This window comes from Mytilus edulis, chromosome 2 (genome assembly GCF_963676685.1).
Source record: "Mytilus edulis chromosome 2, xbMytEdul2.2, whole genome shotgun sequence".
Taxonomy (NCBI): domain Eukaryota; kingdom Metazoa; phylum Mollusca; class Bivalvia; order Mytilida; family Mytilidae; genus Mytilus; species Mytilus edulis.
In genome coordinates this window covers 84,439,794-84,462,945 of record NC_092345.1, presented here as the reverse complement: position 1 = coordinate 84,462,945, position 23,152 = coordinate 84,439,794, and the positions used below count along the sequence as shown (strand labels likewise).

Genomic DNA, 23,152 nt, shown 5'->3' with positions numbered 1-23,152 from the left:
GTTTCGTCTGTGCTTGCAGAAACCATTTTTTACATGGGATAACAAATAAACTTTTTGACATTAACCGTAGCAAAACACTAAAATTATTCTTTTCGGATTCCTGTTATATTTGGAATGACAAGCATTAGTACACCAGATTTACAGTCATTGTATACAGTGCAACGTTTTGAAAATGTAACTGGGGACCAGGATAAACAGAATGACTTGATACTTTGCTTTCCTTCAGCAATAAATCCAATTAAATGCCTGAGCAAGACAGTGATTTTCTTTGGTGGAGATGTGCAGGTCATTATTAGAATATTGAATATAGTGCAACATCTAGAAGTTTTTTCCTTAGTCATAGTCCAGTGTTCTCTTATAATACTAAAATTTTGAGACTTTTTTAAAACTGTCAATTGCACAATTTACACTCCTTACAGCCACAGGTACAAATCAAATCAAATATATTTTATTGTCAATTAAAGACACCCATTACAGCCAGAGTAATGCAAGTGGTAATCATTTAATTCAATCAATATCATAATCGATAAAATTTACTTACCCGGTAATCAACAAGTTGTTTATAGTTTGATCTTTTCTTTGAGGTTTTAATAAATTGATTAATGAAAACCCAAATACCTAGAATCCAAGTATTCACATTCAACCCTAGTCCCTGTTTGCCCTGGATGTGTTCATATTGTCTTACTTATATTGGAATAATTTATTATCTACATGTGTAAATAGAGTAAGTATGTATAGCCAAAAGTTAAATAGTGTGTTAAAAATTTCAAAAAGATAGATTTTCATGTATCCTTGAATTAATGTATTGAGTCAAGGATATACAAATTAGGGCATGTTTAGTCCGCACTTTTTTCCTTAAATATGTAGATTGTACAAGGGGTGCGGACTATACACAACTACAGACGGTTTTTAGAAATTTATAAAAAAAAATAAAAAATTCATGAAATATATAAAACATAATTTTTTTATTTTTTTTTATAAAATACATGGAGAATAGGCCCCTTTCAATGGATTTTTACAGTGAACTAGACTTTTACAAACAAACAAAAAACTTTTTTTCTTGATTTTAAAGGGAAATTCCGCGATTTTTTACTTATCATCTAATTATGTTCATCTTAACATAAAAAACACATTTGCAAAGTTTTAAATTTATATTCCTTCTAATAACGGAGAAAATCAAGTATTTGTAACTTTTTTGGTTGAATTCTCGAGTGGGTCGTGACGTATTAGCCCGATTTATTGAATTCTGGGAAAAAATAAAATCTGTTTAACTCTTATAGCTTATCGACAATATACGTAATTAAAAGCGCACAGCTGACGAATGGTCGAAGTTATAAACCACAATATAAGAATGAACGAAAGTGAATATGCATATATATACCGTTTTGTATTGATTGAATTAAACTCCTATAAAATTATCTCTAGTAAATGTTTTTGAATAAATTTAATTAATTATTGTTGAGATATTTTTCATAAAATATTTATTGAACATTTTTACTGATATTGAACTGAAAATATTTCAGTTCTATTTACCGTTATTGTTTTGATAATCAGTTCAATGCAACTAATGTGTGAGCAGAGTGTGTATATTATTTTGTAAAGGTCACTGTATATTTCTTGGCTTGAGGTCAATTCGTTTACCTTGTAGCTATTTAGCCGCAGGTGTGAGTTCAAGCGTACACAGGTATAAATGTTGTTATTTGGAAAGGATAAATAGAAAGGATTAGAGTATATGCTGTCATGATGTTAATACACTAAGATTAAATACACGATGAGAATAAAGATACAATAATTAAATTGTGTAAATTAATTGAAAATAAAATTCAGATTCGTAATTCCGAAAGTGTATAAAAATAAAAGGAAACAATTTTTGATTACTTTCTTAGCGGCAATTGGCGTAAAGATTCAAATATGAAGCAAAAAATAGTAGTTTTAATCTTTAATAAAAACTAAATGCAATATTACCCAATTTGATATACCATTGTACATCTGTTTGATATCATTGACTTTACCGGAATTTCTTAACTTGTATTCAAATCTGGCTGTGTTTAAATGCTAATAAAACTATTGCAATTTTAAAGATTTTAATTGACAAAAAAATACAACATACAACATGCATAATTTTTTTTTAGTTTCTTTTTAACATTTTATTCTTACATAATTAAATTCATTTGACAATCATTTACACGAACTTTTTGTGAAAAGAATACTAATTATCTAAGCTAAGGCATTATATCTTTTGAGGATTTTTGAGGATTTTTTTTAAAATTCTATGATAATAGTTGTGCAATGTTGAACATGATAGCCGTCATTAATCCAAATAAGTAATACCAGTGATTTTCCAACCCTCATTTTGGGGCCGAATTTCGGCCCCATTCCCAAAGAGAAATATGCTCTTTTTTTCCCAATTTTCAGCTCTAAAATTCCCAATCGTATATGGACATCGTCGCGAGATTTTGTTATTGTCGTATCTCCGTATCGTGTATTATTTTGTTGACAAATCTCTGAGCGTTCGGGGTATTTCGGGAGTTATCATTATCGTTCATTTAAGACGATGATTGGTTTGCAATCTTTTTTGGATTGCATTGCAATCTACGATATTCTGGTCACGTTTGCGCTTGAAACATCCGAATGAATAATTCAATGACAAAGCAAAAAAATGGGACATAATGTAAACAAAATGAACGTAGATCATGTCTCATAATTCCAAATATTACACAAAGAAGCTAAAGGCGGCGGACGGTAGTAAATGCCGGAAGCTGGAAGCTTTTGGATTCAAAAAGTCGTTTCTACTTCCTTCTGATGAAACAAGTGAAAGAAGGAAAAGACCGACTCTCAGATACAGAACTGGAACAACTAGTTGACATGTTTAAAAATAAACATGAAGGAAAACTTGGAATTTTAAATAAAACTAAAAAATAAATGCTTCAGATTTCAAATGTGTCTTTTTAGAATTTCTATAGATTCTCATCATTATAAATAGAATCAGAAGGGATAGGTTGAATTTTACCTTTCAAGAGTAAAGTTACAAAGCTTGAGTGCATGCAAATGTGTCCTCAGACACATTCAACTTTTATTTTTTATCCTTTTCCTTAAAAAGATAGCTTATTTTGTAGGCAATTCATGCAGTTAATCCTTTTCAGAATGCAGGATTTTGCACCTAATTTTCAAAATTTTCTTGGGGGGCATGCCCCCAAACCCCCCTAGCAAGGCGCACACGGCTTATGCCGTGTGCTTGCCGTCGTAAAGACCAATCATATTTTTCCCAAACCATAATTTTTTTCCCAATTGCATGGGCCCCAGGACCCTTCCCCTAAACACCAGGAAAATCACTGAATACAGTAGTTGTAATAAAAGTTATACTTTAGTCATGCATTACAGATATTGACGAATTTATAATAGTTCGTTCATACATCGTTGTTCATGAAACAATCATTATTAGTATACATGTAAGTTTCCTGACGTATAAGAGCCATTGAGGATGAGCTCCAGGGAAATCAGACTAGTTGCGTTTCGTTCGTTTGTTTGTTGGGAAAGGAGAGGAAATGCAACCGCTTGTACAGATAAACGACAGAATTACCATACAAGCATTTATAGTCAACACAATCAGAAAGAGTTCCCATCGTTAGACGGGGAATATGAAGGCTTCCAAGAATGAACAAGTGACATGTCTAACTCTGAACAGTTAGAGAACAGACTATCGACATCGAACGCTTGTTCTTGATATTTGAAACTGTATGCATAGGGCAGATTTTTCAGTATTGTGTTTTGTCACCTACTTTCAAAATAAAAAAATAAAGTAGACATTTCATGGAAACAAATTATATTTTTTGAAAATTTATGATCAGTAGGGCTTAAATCTTCCAACACATAGTAAATAATGTACCAGATTATTGAATAATTTCCAATGAAACAGGGTTGCCCACATTTTCTCCTTTTCCACCCTTGTCCAAAATTGCATAAATTTTGGTTTAAACCCTTTTCCCTGAGTTAAAACTAAAACACATTCTGAAAGTAAATTGGTTTTGGAAGATAATTAGCATCTAACACATTACTATTTCCAATATATTAGTGGAAATAAATAATGTATAACTTGTTGGACATGTAACGGACATAAAATGTGACGTAAAGTTTTCATTTTGCTAGGAAATTGACCTCTTCTTCACAGTATTTTTTTTTTAATCAGTTAAGATTTTCATGTGTTACATATATTAACATTATACAAGTTGAATTTATGCCAGATTCTTTAAAAAAAACATGTTTTTAATTACTGCTGTTGCTAATGTGACAGAGACAAAAATTAGTAACGTTAGCAACATTTGGACATGTCACATTAGCAACAACATCTTTAAAAGTTAAAATGTATGCATACAGTAATGTTTATCTTTGCCTGTAGTTATACTATTATATATATTCTGGTTAATAGTTTCTTAATATACAGAATGTAATTGTCTTAATATCAAATGTCAAACTAGAAACCAATTCACAGTACCCCGGTTGTAACATTAGCAACACCTTCTTCAGTTATACTTTAAGAAAATTCCCGTTCTTGTTGATATCTTTTTCAGTTACCCAGATAATCATGTCAAAATGATTAGAGTACCAAAAAGAACCCTTCCTTGTAGTAGATGAACCAACCAACCAGATTTAATGGATGCATTAATATTAATTATTGCATAAATTCCATTAGAAGCCAAGTGCATATATGGACTAGAACAAGTTAAATATTATTAAACTGACCCAGACATACTATACTAACTGTTTTGCCTATATTTCTGAGCCGACCTTTGCTCTTATTAAAAGATGCTGTATGCTTGGAGGACAAGAGGCACAGTATACACATTTTAATGTCTATTGTTTTATCCGAAATTGGAGTAAACCTGAAACCAAAAGCACTAAATACTAGTTACTAAAAGGCAGGATATTGATTCTTTTTGAAGTATTAAAGCTATGTTTCCCATGTCAAGAGGCAAATACCAATTTTAAATAAACCTGCAACCAAAAACACTAAATACTAGTAGCTAAAATGCCAGATATTGATTCTAGATGAAGTATAAACTAAGTTATCCATGTCAAGAGGCAAATACCAATTTTAATTAAACCTGCAACCAAAAACACTAAATACTAGTAGCTAAAAGGCCAGATATTGATTCTAGATGAAGTATAAACTGTTATCCATGTCAAGAGGCAAATACCAATTTTAATTAAACCTGCAACCAAAAACACTAAATACTAGTAGCTAAAATGCCAGATATTGATTCTAGATGAAGTATAAACTGTTATCCATGTCAAGAGGCAAATACCAATTTTAATTAAACCTGCAACCAAAAACACTAAATACTAGTAGCTAAAATGCCAGATATTGATTCTAGATGAAGTATAAACTGTTATCCATGTCAAGAGGCAAATACCAATTTTAATTAAACCTGCAACCAAAAGCACTAAATACTAGTAGCTAAAAGGCCAGATATTGATTCTAGATGAAGTATTACTGAGATTTGCCATGTCATGTCTGGCCAGAAAAATCAAACAAGAAATTAATAAACAATTTCAAATCAGTTTGCACATATATAGTGAGTACTGATATGCAATAGTGATCAATGCCTCAACACCTTGTTTTGTCAATTAAATCATGATCCGATGATAGATGCATCAGCATCTTGCATTCAAAATCTCAAATACTGCTGAAGCTTAAAATTAATTTAATGTTTTAATTTAACAGTCATTTTCTGTCTCCCGGTTTCTTCTGGAGGACTTCATCTGAAAGAAAATAAATTGAAAATATTACTGCTTATAATATATATGATTATGAAAAAAAAAATGTTTTACTATTATTTTAGGACTTTTCTTCAAATTTACATCACTCTTAATGGGATTTTTTCTGAATGCTTGAAGTATGGTTTTAAAAATTTTGTTGTCATTATTAGTTTTAGCTGAAACGGTAACCATGTTTTTTTACTGATTACCCTAGATAATGCTAAGGTACACTTGAAAATCAAATTGACAATTTCTTGGTAATTATTTCTGTGAACAATGACTTTTATGCCAACTAGATATATATATATATGGTAGCTTAAATGTGATATAAAGCCCTTCAAAGAAACAGATTATAAATTACCTTTGAATATATATAAAAGTAAACGCCCCTCCATTATTATCTCTGGTGGTTTAAGTTTTTGTATAATATCATGTTCAGCTATGATGTACTTTAATGTTCCCTCCTTCCACCTTCTATTACATCTAGTAGATGCATAATAAAAAATCCATGGCCATTCAGACACCTGAAACAAGATTTAAAAATAATGACAAGTGACTTCTCAATACACAAATGATACATGTAGATGAAATCAATGAAATAACAGAACACTGTAAATATTATTTTTTAATTGTAGCTTGATTAATGTGTTTTTTTTTCATGTATTCTGACATTTAACAAAGAATATCTTGTGTCATTAAGTATAAATCTAAATTTTCGTACAATGAACATATCTTTCTTAGTTTAAAGATAACACATATTTTATTAATAAATTGTTGATATAAATCAAGAAATGTATGTACATATCTTCACAAACAAAAAATTAAACATAACCTGACCTAAACTTCAAAATGATAGCTTTAAAAATAATGACCGATTTTTTTTTCTTCAAATGTACCAATCAAGCAGTCATTGAAAATTGAAAAGCATTTAAAGATTTTCCAAGTTAAGACCCTGTTTTTTCAATAAATATATCCCATTTCTATTTGTTCTTGATCTATATAGCATTTCACTGGAGAAATCTAAGTCAGGTTAGATAAAGAATGAAAAATCCAAGAAAATAAAACAAGAGGCTCTCAAGAGCCTGAATCGCTCACCTTCAATTTTTTTATGAAATGGTATATAAAACACAAACTTTATTCTAGATACCCTAGGGATCATTCAGCTTAAGTTTGGTTGGAATTAGTTCAGTAGTTTCAGAGGAGAAGATCTTTGAAATAGTTTACACCGGACAGACAGACGGACGACGACGACGACGGACGCCAAGTGATGGTAAAAGCTCACATTTCCTTTTAGGAAAGGTGAGCTAAAAAATAACATCAACAATTTGATGAAATTGATAACTTACAACTGCTGGGTATACATTATTTCCAAATCTGACAGCCAGATAATCCCCAGTTTTAAAAGTTCTGTTTTAAATAACATTTACCTTGTTTATAAATTATTAACCATAAACTATTTGATAAATTATTGTCATATTGTATTGGCTGTTTTTTAAAATTCTTCTTCATTTAAAGCAATGTAATAATTAGAAATTACAAGTTATAAATCTATATATTTTTAAATATAGATTCTGGTGATAATAATCTTTAAGTTAAAAAAAGTATCCAAAACGTTATCATAATTATTTAAGTACAAATGTAGTAATTGTGAGGGGAAAAAACGCTTTGACTAGAAAAATTAATAATTTAACATCAAATGTAATTCACTTATACCTTGATTTCTCTGCTACAGTTGTCTCTAATGCACTATTATCCATAACATCTACATCAGACTTGACTTCATCATCTGATTTGACTTCTGACTTTTCATCACCTATGTTTGCTTGGCTACATAAAACTTCAGACTTGACTGGCACCACCTTGACTTCATCATCTGATTTGACTTCTGACTTTTCATCACCTATGTTTGCTTGGCTACTTAAAACTTCAAACTTGACTGGCACCGACTTGACTACATCATCTGATTTGACTACTGACTTTTCATCACCTATGTTTGCTTGGCTACTTAAAACTTCAAACTTGACTGGCACTGACTTGACTACATCATCTGATTTGACTTCTGACTTTTCATCACCTATGTTTGCTTGGCTACTTAAAACTTCAAACTTGACTGGCACCGACTTGACTACATCATCTGATTTGACTACTGACTTTTCATCACCTATGTTTGCTTGGCTACTTAAAACTTCAAACTTGACTGGCACCGACTTGACTACATCATCTGATTTGACTACTGACTTTTCATCACCTATGTTTGCTTGGCTACTTAAAACTTCAAACTTGACTGGCACTGACTTGACTACATCATCTGATTTGACTTCTGACTTTTCATCACCTATGTTTGCTTGGCTACTTAAAACTTCAAACTTGACTGGCACCGACTTGACTACATCATCTGATTTGACTTCTGACTTTTCATTAACTATGTTTGCTTGGCTACTTAAAACTTCAAACTTGACTGGCACTGACTTGACTACATCATCTGATTTGACTGCTGACTTTTCATCACCTATGTTTGCTTGGCTACTTAAAACTTCAAACTTGACTGGCACCGACTTGACTACATCATCTGATTTGACTTTTGACTTTTCATCACCTATGTTTGCTTGGCTACTTAAAACTTCAAACTTGACTGGCACCGACTTGACTACATCATCTGATTTGACTTCTGACTTTTCATCACCTATGTTTGCTTGGCTACTTAAAACTTCAAACTTGACTGGCACCGACTTGACTACATCATCTGATTTGACTTCTGACTTTTCATCACCTATGTTTGCTTGGCTACTTAAAACTTCAAACTTGACTACATCATCTGATTTGACTTCTGACTTTTCGTCACCTATGTTTGCTTGTCTACATACAACTTCAAACTCGATCGGCATTGACTTGACTACATCATCTGATTTGACTTCTGACTTTTCATCAACTATGTTTGCTTGGCTACTTAAAACTTCAGACATGACATCAATGTCACTATTATCAATGTTCATAAAAACATCATTTTCAAGAAAAGTTTTAATAAAACTGTCATCTTCATTTAAACTAGTATCTGAATCATCAAAGCAAATCAAGGGTTCAGTATTAACTGAGTGTGATTCTTGTCTATGAAGTGGTAAGAGCGGGACAAAATGATTGATGAATCCATCATTTCTAGTTGATGACCACATTACAGCAGCAGAGATAGAATATAAACCTTCTTGTTCTTTCAAGGGAAGAATTCGCCTGTGGAGTACAGTTCTTGGAACAACATCAGTGTGTACATCTGGATAAACAGACATTATTTCACATTTTAATACTGATGAAACTGCGAGAAGTTCCCAAATACCCATCCAGGATCCATTTTTACACGAGTTTAATACCTCTTCTTCATACAGTCTTCTTATAACATTTCTTGTAAGTCTATCTCCAGGTGTATATTGCTCCAGAAACATTATATACGTATTTAATAGATAAGAAGCATCCTTCTTGGGGAAACTGTTTCCCTTGATAAGATTTTCATTTTTGAGGTATAATTCTGCATTTATGCACATCTCTACTGTTATTCTTGCTCTAATTTCCTTAAAATTATTTTCATTCCCAAAGACAAGAGTGCTGATGCTTCTGGGAAGACAATTCCCATCCCCGTACACCACCACTGGCAAATAGTTCACAAACTTTGTTGTCTGTAGTCTAAGTTTGGGGAATAAATTTGATGCATCACGGTCAACTACTAAATTATTTGAGACAATATTAGTATCTTCATTTATCACAATTTCAATTTGTTTGAATTCTTCATCTAACTGTGTACATAATGCCAGTAAGATATCATAGTCTGCACACCTTTGCAATTCCTGAAGTTTTAAATCAAAATATTGTTTCCTGTCTATTGCTGTGTGCTCATTTGGTGGTTGTTGTTGTTCTGCTGTCCTCAATGGCACACTTTGTTTTACTACCTTTGGTTTTGAAGATACTGTTTCATTCTTTTTCCTTATTGATGTTTTCTTTTCTTGTGGAACAACAGGTACCTTTGGTTTTGATGATGCTGTTTCCTTCTTTTTCTTAATTGCTGTTTTCTTTTCTTGTGGAACAACAGGTACTTTTGGTTTTGATGATGCTGTTTCCTTCTTTTTCTTAATTGTTGTTTTCTTTTCCTTGACTTTCAATTTTGCATTTTCTTTGTTTTCACTGTTTTTATTTCCCTGTATAATTGTCTTCCTCTTTGATTCTTTAACATCTTTACCTTCATTTTGGATCTTTATTCTTTCAATATCTGTATAGTCAGAATTTATACATCTTTCATAGTCCCGTTTTAAACATTGTTCACAAAAACATGACACCTTCTTAATGTTAAGTGCACCTTGTGTTTGAGGATCATTGTTAACTTGATGTATCTGTCTTATTCCTTTAATGGGTTTAACAGTGTCTTCTTTAGAATGTTCGATAATGTTTTTATCAACTAGGAAAAAATCTCTCTTCGATCCTGGTTCATCAAAAACAATATGCTCACAGCACCAATTATACATGTCTGTAGCATTTGTTATAATTGCTCGTCTTCCTATTACAACTGAGTCCACTGCTTTATTAACAGCAGCAACCTCTCCATCAGATTCACTTTTGCCGTGTTCACTCCCAAAATAATGACGCTGTATAACAACATTTTCTTGTGCTAATTTGGCAAAAGTGTGCCTACTTTTATACTGTCCAGCACAACCATCAGAAAAAATTATCAATTCCTTGTAGGGTATAGATTTTTCATCCAAAAATTCAAGAGTTTTGTTTTGAAAATACTCGACTGCTTTTGAGTCGTGTGTAATATCATCACTCAGAAATACTAAAGAATGTCTTACAATCAGTTCTGGCACATCATTGGAGTGATAAAATAAAACTATAGGATGTATTGTAATCTGAGCTGCAGCAAAATATGCTGATTTAATTTCATCTTGATATCTCACTACTCTATTTCTTCCGAAATCCATTACCATTAAAATATTATCTTTAGGAAGATTATCTTTTATCGTGTTAAACTGGAACTGTTGCCAATCAGCAGTAAATACATGTTTAACAAGGGATGTTCCTTGTGTTGGTTTTTCAACGTCTTCCTGCAATTCCTCTAGACATTGATGAACATTTCCTTCTTTCTGTACCAAACATTTCCTTATTTTACCATCACTTCCCATTTTTCTCTCCCAATGGTTCCAGGACAGCTTACGTATTTGTTCTTGATCTGTATTTAAATCACGATAATGTTGTACAATATTACAATGTTTCTCGTGTGAACTACACATTTCACAAATGCCATAAATGCATTTACTTTGGTGAAATCTCCTTGCATCAGGTTTTCTACATAATAAAAAGTTGACTAGCTCTTTTTCATTTCTTGGACTTTTGTGATGAGAGAAAGCTCTGTTTAGGCATGTAAGTTTGTATTTAATGTTAAAACATGTAGGACAAACACACACATTCCACTGAGTTTTTGTCAATAGTCGGACACATTTTGGCTTTAATGATATAAATTTAGAAAAGCTCAATTTAATAGTAGGATTCTCATCTCTGAAGGTTTTAAATGCAGCTGTTAATGTCATTTGTAGAGAATAACCAGGCCCATATTTTGTAGTATATCTCTTCTGTGGTAGAACTCTGGCTGTTCTTAGGAAAAATGACTTCACCAAGTTTTCTTTTGTTTTCGAAAATTTATCCTTCCTTGTTTTTCTAGGTTGTATCTTCAGGTTCTTCAATGCTTTTCTGACTATGTTTTTTCTATCATAACTTTTCAGATATCTGAGAGTATTTCTATCTAAAAGATCCTTAGTAAATGCCATGTTTCTACGCATAAATATGCTTGCATACTTTTTTTCTTTCTGTATCAGTTGTTCGTATATTGCATCCTTTTTCCTTGGTGTTGTGTTTTTAATGATGTGTGTTAAAAGATCTACAAACTTTCTTGGTGTAGTTGGCAACTGTTGTCTTACTGAGGACGCCTTATTCCACAAGGACTGCTTTGTTTTGTATCCTATCATGTCATGACTTTTTTCAGTTTTCTGTTTCAATTTTGGCAATTGCATCTTTTTCTCATCATCTTTTGTTGTTTTTTTACGATTTTTATCCTTTTCCTTAACCCATCTTTTTTTATAATTTGAGGTGTTTGCTCTGTATTTTGCCTTTGCCACTCTCCATTTCTCTCTCTTTGTTTGCACATTTTTTCTTGTTGATGGTTTACTTTTTGTATTTTTGTTTGATCCAATCTTAACTTTAATTGGTGTTTCAGTTTTTTCTTTCTTTCTTTGTCTTAGTTTAGCTTGCCTCATTCTCAGATTTTCTAGGATATTTTTGCATACTTGCTCTTCTTCTGGTGTTTTGTTCTTTTTCAATCTTATTGACTTCAATTTTTGTCTATTTGTTTTGGAGTGTTCTTTTTGTTTTTCTAAATATTGTTTATACTTTTGAGGATTATTCTTTTTAAGCTGTTCTCTCCAAATGGTGCTGCGATGCTTCTAGAAAAGAAAAAAAAATATAAGTGTTTGTGACAGACAGGCTAGGCTGGCTGTACAACCTCATACAAAAGTTTTTTTCAGTAAAAAACAAGTGAAACTGCGAGCTACTGCTCACTGATGATACCCCCGCCGCAAGTGGATAATATTAATAGTGTAAAAATATGCAAGTGTTCGGTAAACAGGAAGTTGTCGAGTGATGAATCTGAAAATGCATCACACGGTATAGCTGACTTATAAAAATCCTGAAACCAAATTTCAGAAATCCTTGTATTGTAGTTCCTGAGAAAAATGTGACGAAAATTTTTTACTTGGTTATCATGTGTAAAATCATACAAGTGTTCGGTAAACAGGAAGTTGTCGAGTGATGAATCTGAAAACGCATCACACGGTATAGCTGACTTATATAAATCCTGAAACCAAATTTCAGAAATCCTTGTATTGTAGTTCCTGAGAAAAATGTGACGAAAATTTTCAACTTGGCTATCATGTGTAAAATCATACAAGTGTTCGGTAAACAGGAAGTTGTCGAGTGAAGAATCTGAAAACGCATCACACGGTATAGCTGACTTATATAAATCCTGAAACCAAATTTCAGAAATCCTTGTATTGTAGTTCCTGAGAAAAATGTGACGAAAATTTTCAACTTGGCTATCATGTGTAAAATCAGACAAGTGTTCGGTAAACAGGAAGTTGTCAAGTGATGAATCTGAAAACGCATCACACGGTATGGCTGACATATATAAATGTTGATACCAAATTACAGAAAGGGTGGATGTGTAGTTCCTGAGAAAAATGTGACGAAAGTTTCATGGGACGGACTGACTGACGGACTGACGGACTGACGGACTGATGGACGGACGGACGGACGGACTGACAGACAGAGGTAAAACAGTATACCCCCCCTTTTTTAAAGCGGGGGTATAACCCTTTTTTAAAGCGGGGGTATAAATACAGAAATCCAGTTAAAAACAAGAGTATCTGTGAGCTACTGCTCACTTATGAAACCACACTAAAAGTATACAGTAAACAGGAAATTAACCATTTAGCCACTGTGGGATGGATTGATGAATAATTCTTGAAACCAAGTTTTAGAAATGCTTATATTTTAATATAATGTAGTTGTTCTGAGAAAAAAATGTAACAATTTAAAGCGGGCATATATCATGTATATCATGTATATAATATTACTTGAAATAAAATTATCAGAATGGTTTTTTTTGTATTTTTTTATTTGTCCCTGTACCTTCAAATAAAATTGAATGCTAACCCTGGTTCTTTATTATTTATCATATGATTTTAACCTTCTTGCTGCCAGATTAAATTTTTTTACCATGTTACTCACACCACAATAGTGTATGACGGTCTCAGTATTTTGTTACGTTTTAAAATTCAAAATTCTGTGTGATGTTTTTAGAATTGCAATAGATGCAATTTAGTCTCACTTGTAGCATTAGCAACTTTAACAAATGTCTTTTCGTAACATATGCAACATAGTATATCTGTTCCATCTCATAGCATCATAGATGTAAAAATCCTTCTTTAAATTTATTCAAAATTATTTGAAAATACTAAATTTACAGAAATTAGTAGTTTTTTCACCCATATTTCAACTGTTTCTACAAATATTTTTTTTGGAAAATTTATGAATTTATTGTCGTAATTTGTGTCCAACATGAACATTAGCAACATAATTGAACATTACTTCCTTCTTTTTTGTCCATAAGTAACGTTCCCAACACCTATTCAAGTCTTCAGGGAACATTCGCAACGACTGTACTTGTCTCACTAGACTCAGATCGACATTCGCAACATTGAATTTATGTCCGAAAGTAACAATCGCTACATAAAAATGTGTCCAACTTATACCGTTCACAACAACTTATCAAGAATAATGTATATTATATGTTCCAAGATGAACGGGATGACTCAAATGTTCGTAAAATACGATCAAATCTCGATTGACGATGAAAAAACACAACAAAAGCTTCTTAATTTGATATTATCATGAAATTACTTGATTCGACTATTTGTTGCGAACTTCCTTATGATGGACGGAATATATTCAAGTTCCTCATGCAGTGAAATTACATACAACTTACCTTTTGTTTCCTCCCATCCTGTGAATCAACCGATTCAGCTTCCATTTCTACTCAGGGCGAGATCGTAACTTCTATACAGGAGAGCTACAGATCTAAATATAATGTTCCTCACGTGACCCTGATAAGGACGGAAACGTAGATCAGTAACATTCGCAAAAATAGAACAGCCAATGATATTGATTCCTCTAGTCCGTTGACCCCCTTAAGGTCATCAAAATGTAAATAATTGGTATTTTCAATGATTCATAAATCCGAAGATAAAAATAACTACAATGGACTGTCTGAGAACCAAAATAAAAGTTGCGATCGCGACATACCACACCGGACGGAAAATATGTAACATTCGCAATTTTTTATTAAAATGCACTTTTTTAACCTTTACTAATAAAAATCTGCCTTTAAATTGTGATAAACACCCAAAAGGAGACTTTTTATTAAAATATAAGCCCATGATATAATGCCCAACATATGATTTATACTTTAAAATTCAACTCAAAATAAGTTAGATTTTGGGCAAGTAGGATACCATGTCTCTGCAATGTCTAACATTTTGAAATTAAAAACTCTCTACATCTGACAGAAAACACAAATACAAATTAATTTTTATTTTTATTTACTCAGAAATACACATTTAATAGAATAACATTCTGCATTACTACATTTCACAGTCTGTTTCACAGTTTCAGCAATTCCTTTTTTGATTGATAAAAAAAATAAAATATCCTGGTTATTGTAAAATCTGCCATATATATACGTATACGTTTATGATATAGTGATGAGTTCTGACAAAAACTAAATTCCTTCATGGTTATATCTTGCCATACGTTTATATTGGTTTGTAAGGTGATTACTCAAAATCGTTATTTGAAAATCCTGTTTGTGAGATGTAGATTCATTTCAATACAGAAATTTCGTCTATATATTTCACAAGTGTATAACACGGAGAAGCTCTGAAGGTTCATTACTCCCATTTTGTTTGGGTGTGAACCATCGATGTTTACAGCAATATCAAGGAATAAGGTGATGATGGTAGAAAGAACTATGGGCGTCATGTGGCAAATATTACATGCATATCGGACAATGAGTTGTCAATCTGTATGAAAAGTTTTCCAATACAACCATATTATTGAGAAGGAATGTTTACATGCTATACTCTCGTACTAGTATTACAGGGTTCTTGTGGCGTTCACCTTAGACACACATCGTTTTAACGATGTTTAAAAAAAGACAGAACCAATTTAATGTCATATTTCCCTATTTTTTAAATATAACTAAAATTCTTTTATTTGACAAGAATATCCCTATTTAGCGAACAAGTAATTTATTCTTTTTTCGGTTATTGAATACCAAAAAAAGAAAATAAATCCCGAAATTAATTTGAAACTTTGATACTCAAAAGTTTCCCAGCAAAATATTCACATCCCCTGGGGATAATTAGTGTTCGTCCAGTGGCATATATAACAATTGTGATGACGAATTCCTTCCTTTGTTTGAGAACAATCTTATTGAAATATAAATCTGTGATTTTCCTAGGTCCACAGCTTCAATGAACCAAAGCAAAAGTTATACATCGACCTGTATTTAAATCAAATTGGTTCTCTTCTTCTTTTGGTATACAACTGTAGTCTATCGACATTCGATGATTACATACTGTTGGCATACGTTGGCTAGTCTATTTACAACACTTTTACCCCTATTTATTCAAAATATATGTTTTTTTCTTATGTTCAATGTATACACGTATATATTTTAAATTGCGCTATAGTTCCGTAACTTTATATCCAGTCGTATAAACGAATCGTCGGCAAGTGCGTACTTTTTTTTAAATCAATATTTCTGGTCTGTTCCAATCTGTCCTTCACTATTGACAATGACTATATATTACATTTTCCCAAATTCACCCTTGGAAAAAATATTTAAATAGATTTTAATTTCATCAAATCTTATTTTTTGGGTATTATTTATATATTATGAATTATATTCTTTACACCAGAAATGTTATTTATAAACAAGCGTATGAGTTTAGTAATGACAAGTAAGACAGAGTTGTATATTATACATCTGATAGTTCAAAATGGAAAGTTATAAGTTATAAGTTATCAGCCGTGTACACTGATCAATACCTGCAGAAGTGAAACGATGCATGAACTTGCAAGCCCGACAGGAAATCGCTTGAATACCTGGACGTGTCACCTCACACCCCTCACAATACCTTTGGAAGTAATACCTTTAGCCATGCTGGTGATCAGATAAGGGAAGATCAAAATATATTTGAAAAAAGTTTATTACTTTAAAGAATTATGAACAAATTAGATTTTCGAAAACAATTTTCACGGAACACTTATTTATGATTTCAACTTTGACTTTTCACCTAATTCCAATATCAACAGTTTAAAAACAACAGACCATGGTAATTTAAAAAAAGTAAGAATATTTTCCGTATCAAGTTAGTTAGTCGCTTTAAACAACCGTACGATTGACAAGATATCGACACGCAATTACGACTACATCGGTTACTGTAGTTTTGTTTCTTTGTGGTTTATAGACATATCGTTTTTATTCATCGGGAAAGAAGACAAGATGGCGGATCTCGGAGAATTGATACTCTTAATTTAAAATCGATGGTGATCGCTTATCTAGCGGAATAAAACTTTAATATCTATGAATTTGAACATTTTTATACAGAATGAACATAATATCAATTTTTGATTTTTTTGCGAAGTTTCCCTTTAAGGGAATTAAAATGGGGTGTAGACTATACATAAATGCGTAGTATACACCGCTGAATACAGTATGTAACCTGGTAACTTGAATAATATATGCATGATATGTGTACTTAATTTTTTTGGCACACGATCTTTTTCTTAAAGTTTCATCATCTTAAAAGGACAAACTAATGTTAGTAACCCATATATAATTAAGGCAGAATACTCAGCTCTTATTTATCCTTTTTTGTTTATTTGAAAATATATATGTAGTACATGTCATAGTGTACAAATATATTAAAATGAAGTATAGTTGAGTACAAACCTATTTTACACTTCAGATTACTTTTTGTTTTTGTCCAATTACACAATTTATACATAATGTGTAACCAGTTCGTTGTTGTATGTCATGTTTTTATGTTGTGGTTTTTGAGATAAAGTACCACAGCAATCAAAACCCTTATACATTTGTTATATGCCAGGCTAGTTTGGTAGTTTAATATCCATTTTCTAGACTTTATCACTACTTTTGTGAAAAAAACCCAAAACAGTACATTTATCACAACATTCTTCAGATTTCATCAATGAACATATTAAGAAATTAATCCATGTTTACATACTCAGAGTTATAGACCCATTCGTGGCCTTCGGCTGTTATCTGGTCTTTGGTAAGGTTGTCTCTTTGACATATTTGCCATTTCCATTCTCAATTTTATACTCAGATATTCATGTTATTCAAATGTGTATTTGTTTAACAATACTTGTCAAAAAAATTATACAACATGGATCTGGTACTAGAAGACCATTCTAAAAGTTTCATGGTGTTATTTAAAGTAATATTTAGAAATTAGAGTTATCTTCATTTGTATACAATGCAGTTCAATTTTTATTCCCAGCAATCTTTAATACCCTTCAGTGCTTTCAAGCACTTTGATTAGTTTAGCCTTAATTTCCTAAGATTAAGACTCTAAAACTCAACTAAAAAAATATGTTTTGTTAAAATTTACAAAAATAAGCATTTGGTACAATTGCTTTGATAAAGTGTTTTGTGATATTGTGAATGGACCATGTTTTAAGATACTTTGAGATTTTACAGACCATATAACTAAATAAGATAGCTTGCTTTTTCTTATAATTTCAGAATTACCCAGAGATAATGAGTCAACACAGAACAAATAACTTATATCTTCATTGGAATCTAGAGTCTACAGCAAGAATTCTTGCAAAGAGATTTGAAGATAGTTTAATAATAGTTATAAAACCAAAGGAAATGTTGTTGAATACTTTTAGTATCTACTCAAACTTTGTTGAATTTGATCAAGACGGCATTCCAATGTTATTTACATATACAAATTCAAATGGATTAACTCATTTGTCAAAACTTTACTCTAAAGCCTTAGAACTGTATCAAAACAGACAAGCTTGTGATTTAGATAAAAGTAGTGAGAAGAGTGATACAAGACCAGTCATTGGAAGTTCGGCAGAGTTATCCGTGTCTTTTGTTGGTTTTAGTAAAGGTTGTGTTCCATTGAATCAGATATTGTTTGAGGTTGCCACAAAACCTTTATCACCAGAAACATCAGACTTTGTATCCAAAATAAAATCTGTATATTGGCTTGATGCTGGACACAATGGACGTGAAGACACATGGATCACAAGTGAATTTGTTTTACAGAAAATCGCATCAACCATGATAGAGTTGTTTGTTCATATAACACCATATCAAATTAAGGATATAAATAGACCTTGGATTGGAAAAGAACAAAGGAAATTTATTCAGAAATTAAAAGCATTCAAGGCAAATGTAACAGAAACAAGACATCACTTTGATGAACCAGGATCACTTGACCTTCATTTTTCAATTTTAACTGAATTTTAGTTGAGATAATATAAAATCTTTTGTATATTAGTACCATGACTTTGTGTAGTACATGTATCTATTACCCATATTTCATTATATTAAGACACAAAAAGAGTGTCTGAAATGACAAGGTAAAACAATTCTAACAAGATAACTAACGGCCTCATTTATGTAAAAATAATGAATGAACAAAAAAGAGGTAACACAGCAAAAAACTACAACCACTGAGTTACAGGCACCTGACTTGGGACAGGCATATGCAGATTCATATGAGATTGTGGTGGGGTTAAACTTGTTTGAAAGAGCAAACCTCCCCTAACCTGGGACAGTGGTGTGACATTAAACAACCATGTAACTGTAAGAACACACTATAAAATCACTGTTGAAAAAGGCTTAACAAATAAAAAGTGAGCCAAGAACTGTTTGTATTGTAGTAAATTCAATACAAAAAACAGTAAAAAATGACAACTTCCTAATAACAGGCTCCTGACATGCTAATACAGTGTGTGGCAGGGTTAAACATGTTTGGATTTGGATTTGGATTTGCTAACCCTCCCCTGGCATGGGACAGTGGTACAATGCATCATAAAAACAAACTATACACATATATGGCAAGCCGTTTCACTATTTTTTAGAATTTCAAGATTCCTCATTTAATATATATAAATGTAACATATCATACCGGTATATAATATATAAGATATTTCATGAATATGCTCTAACTGCAATCAAATAGAAGATGAAAAACATTTCCTTATTTATTGCAAAAAATTTGAAAATTATAGAAAACAACTATTTAATAAACTAAATTTTAATTCACAAGATCTGTGCCCTGAAAAAGTTATGGAAACCATTATTAGTTTACTTAACCCACAAAATATTGATGACACAAAAAATATATGCCATTACATACAATTATGCTTTGAATCTTTGTAATTTTATTCATTTAACCTTGATTTGATATTTTGTCATACATAATATATATTTATTTATGTGATGTAATATCATGTTAATGTGGGGGAAGACATCATTATACTTGTATTGATTTTCCTGATTTAATAAAAACTTGAAACATTTAATATATAAGATATCTCATTTAATATATAAGATATCTCATTTGAATTATAAGATATCTTCTCTAATTCTTCGTCAATTTATCCCTTTCTGCACCCATTGTATAAAAAAAATTTAATCAACGTGTGGTTCGTTTGATCTCAGTACTTCATTGGTTAAAATCCGATTATGACGTCGAATTTTCTTGCTTTCCTCTAAATTTCCTATTACGACGACATGAAAAAAGGCGACAATGCCTGATGACGTCACATAGAAAGAACACATCTTTTTGCAGATCATTCGAAATGAAGGAATAAGTTTGCCTGCATAATGTTAGAAAATCATTAGAGAAAGAGATTCCACCACCAAATCTCGTGTAATACGATATTTATCCACTCTCGACAGTTAAATTTTAAATATTTAAAACGCTCGGACAAGCCTCACGTTTTAAATTTGAAAATTTAACTGTCTCGAGTGGATAAATATCGTATTACACTCGATGCAGTGGTAGAATCTTTATTTATATAATTACATTTTTATAAGATATCTTGTATCACAGAGGCAGATTTTTAGTCCGCTAGTGACTACCGATGAAGTGGAAGGGGACTTTAGGTTTGCACTCAGTCTGTCTGTCTGTCCATCCGGCAGTCCGTCAAATCAGTTTTCGAGACTTTTATTCTTCATGCTTGAAGATATTGATTTGATCTGAGACTACTATATATAGTAGTCTCAGACTTGATATTTGAATTATAATTGTTTAATCATGACAAGTTGACAAGTTACAGCTCAAGTTCAATTTTCATGATTTTAGCTAATCTTCTTTTCTCCTTTGTTCAGTTAAAGCCCTTTCCCTAGAATTAAATATTTGATGAAATACTTATTAATAAATAGATTTTCTCTTCAAAGGGAAATAACTCAATGACATTTGGATTTTTGTTGAGCCTGCAACTTTTGTCTCAGAAAGCTCCACATAGGGATAGTGATCCGGCGGCGGTGGTGTTAGCTAACTTCTAAAAAGCTTTATATTTTAGAAGGTGGAAGACCTGGATGCTTCATACTTTGTATATGGAAGCCTCATGTTACGAAGTTTCCATCAGTCACATGTCCAATGTCCTTGACCTCATTTTCATGGTTTAGTGACTACTTGAAAAAAAGTTAAGATTTTTTGTAATGTAAAATTCTCTCTTATTATAAGTAATACGATAACTATATTTGGTATGTGCGTACCTTGCAAGATCCTCATGCCCGTCAGACAGTTTTCACTTGACCTCGACCTCATTTCATCAGTGAACATGGTTAAGTTTTGGTGGTCAAGTCCATATCTCAAATACTATAAGCAATAGGCCTAGTACAATGTATATTCGGTGTATGGAAGGACTGTGAGGTGTACATGTCCAACTGGAAGGTTTCATCTGACCTTGACCTCATTTTCATGGTTCAGTGGTTATAGTTAAGTTTTTGATTTTTGGTCTTTTTTTCTAATACTATATGCAATGGGTCAACTATATATTGGTGTATGGAAATATTTTATGACCTAAATGTCTGTTGCACAGGTTTTATTTGACCTTGGCCCAATTTTTACGGTTCATTGTTCAGTACTAAATTTTTGTGTTTTGTTCTGTATTTCTTAAACTTTAAGCTATAGGTCAACCATATATGTTGAATGGAAGGATTGTAAGCTGTACATGTCTGCCAGGCATGGTTCATCTGACCTTGACCTCATTTTCATGGTTCATTGGTCAATGTTTAGATTTCTTGGTTAGGTCTGTTTCTTAAAATTATAAGCCATCGGTTTAGGTATTGAATGATTGTAAGGTGTACATGAATTTCTCATTTGGTGTATATGACCTTGACCTCATTTTCTTGGATCAAGTTAAGTTTAAGTAATGGTTGTAGTAAAGATTTCTAATTAGGACTATCAATATATCAATGGTGAGTTAAGAAGGCAAGACATTTTAGCGTGTGCACTCTTGTTGGTTTTATCATGACAAGTTACAGATCAAGTTCAAATTTTGTTCCAGTCTGATGATTTTGTGCAGAGTTATGGTGTTTTGACTTAGAAAATTGTCATGTTAAAACTGAAAACTGATAATTTTAGTGAATAAAATTATCAGTTTTCCAAATTTTTTATCGTCATTCTTGAAGATATTGATTTGATTATTAGTTTATAGTTTTAACATGACAAGTAACAGATCAAGTTCGAATTTTGTTCCGGTCTATTGATTTTGTGCAGAGTTCTGATCTTTGGACATTGAAATAATCAGGGTTTTTTTTCGTCATGCTTGAAGATACTGACTAGATATTTTTATTTAGTTTACACCATGACAAGGAATAGATCAAAGTTTGAATTTCCTTCCATTTCAACGATTTTTTAAATGGTAGATCCGGTAGGGGACTATATGAATGTATTGCTATGCAATACTCACAGAATGCTTGTTATAACTGTTTTCAAATTGTTCCTTCATTTCTATCAAGATTGAATTGAATAATAATCAGTCGTCTGAAATATGCATCCTATATAAGTTCTTGAGAAGTCTTGCGTTATCTGTTTAAGAGCCCCCCGTTGAACACATGCTTCCGATTTTGTATGGGTTCACTGAGAGGAGATGCGGCTCAATGAAATCGGTCTCTTCCTTTAGTCTCCGACTACTAAATTTTAGGATCAGCTTTAGTAGTATAGAAGTGTGTATTGTTCAAAAATTTGTGTCATTTTAAGTATAACATGAAGTTTGAAAAAAAGGGCGTTATCGCTGGAAATGTAACGGTATGATGTTTCAATTTTCTTTCAGGTAAGGATGAAGGTTGGTACCTATTAAAACGTTCAAAACCGCTGCATTTGTTTGCACCTGTCCTTAGTCAGGAGCCTGATGTTCAGTGATTGTAGTTTGTTGATTGTGTATCTCCTTTTTTATATAAATTAGACCGCTGGTTTTCCCGTTTGAATTGGAACCAGTCATTTGTGGGGACCTTTATGGATCAGTTGCTGTTTGGTGTGTGCCAAGATTCCGTGTTGAAGACCTTATTTTGACCTATAATGGTTTACTTTTGATCTCTCACTTTTACAAAAATTGACTTGGATGGAGAGTTGTCTCATTGGCACTCATACCATGTCTTCTTATCTTTATAAGCTGTTGAGGATTTACTTAGGACTCCGTATTCGGTATAAAACCAAAAAAAAAATGATTTGGGTCAGAAGCGGTATTG

At 32.1% G+C, this 23,152-nt stretch overlaps 2 protein-coding genes across 3 annotated transcripts; one reads left to right on the top strand and one right to left on the bottom strand.

Moving 5' to 3' along the window:
- Window position 1: 1 nt before the first annotated feature.
- On the top strand, window positions 2–18,946 carry LOC139513187 (mitochondrial protein C2orf69 homolog). The gene is made up of 2 exons (XM_071301465.1): window positions 2–285; window positions 18,176–18,946. The coding sequence occupies exons 1-2, from the start codon at window positions 115–117 to the stop codon at window positions 18,911–18,913; spliced, it is 909 nt and encodes a 302-aa protein (XP_071157566.1). The 5' UTR covers window positions 2–114; the 3' UTR covers window positions 18,914–18,946.
- LOC139513186 (uncharacterized) lies at window positions 5,686–15,063 on the bottom strand. Of its 2 annotated transcripts, XM_071301464.1 has the most exons (5): window positions 14,330–15,063; window positions 7,471–12,230; window positions 7,104–7,164; window positions 6,119–6,281; window positions 5,686–5,760 (listed from the first exon to the last, which is right to left on the bottom strand). In XM_071301464.1, the coding sequence occupies exons 1-5, from the start codon at window positions 14,372–14,374 to the stop codon at window positions 5,723–5,725; spliced, it is 5,067 nt and encodes a 1,688-aa protein (XP_071157565.1). In that variant the 5' UTR covers window positions 14,375–15,063; the 3' UTR covers window positions 5,686–5,722. The 2 variants fall into 2 exon arrangements, 1 of the variants encoding a protein (XP_071157565.1); XR_011662402.1 differs by lacking the exon at window positions 7,104–7,164 and having other exon boundaries at window positions 14,330–15,062.
- Window positions 18,947–23,152: the final 4,206 nt, after the last annotated feature.

Excerpts from the sequence above, each read along its gene's own strand:
- LOC139513187 (XM_071301465.1), top strand. The coding sequence starts at position 115 with ATGACAAGCATTAGTACACCAGATTTACAGTCATTGTATACAGTGCAA. Across the intron at positions 286-18,175 it reads TCTTTGGTGGAGATGTGCAG|AATTACCCAGAGATAATGAG; the intron begins GTCATTATTAGA and ends TTATAATTTCAG.
- LOC139513186 (XM_071301464.1), bottom strand. The coding sequence starts at position 14,374 with ATGGAAGCTGAATCGGTTGATTCACAGGATGGGAGGAAACAAAAG. Across the intron at positions 7,165-7,470 it reads ACTGTAGCAGAGAAATCAAG|AACTTTTAAAACTGGGGATT; the intron begins GTATAAGTGAAT and ends TATTTAAAACAG. Across the intron at positions 6,282-7,103 it reads ATAATGTATACCCAGCAGTT|GTGTCTGAATGGCCATGGAT; the intron begins GTAAGTTATCAA and ends ATCTTGTTTCAG.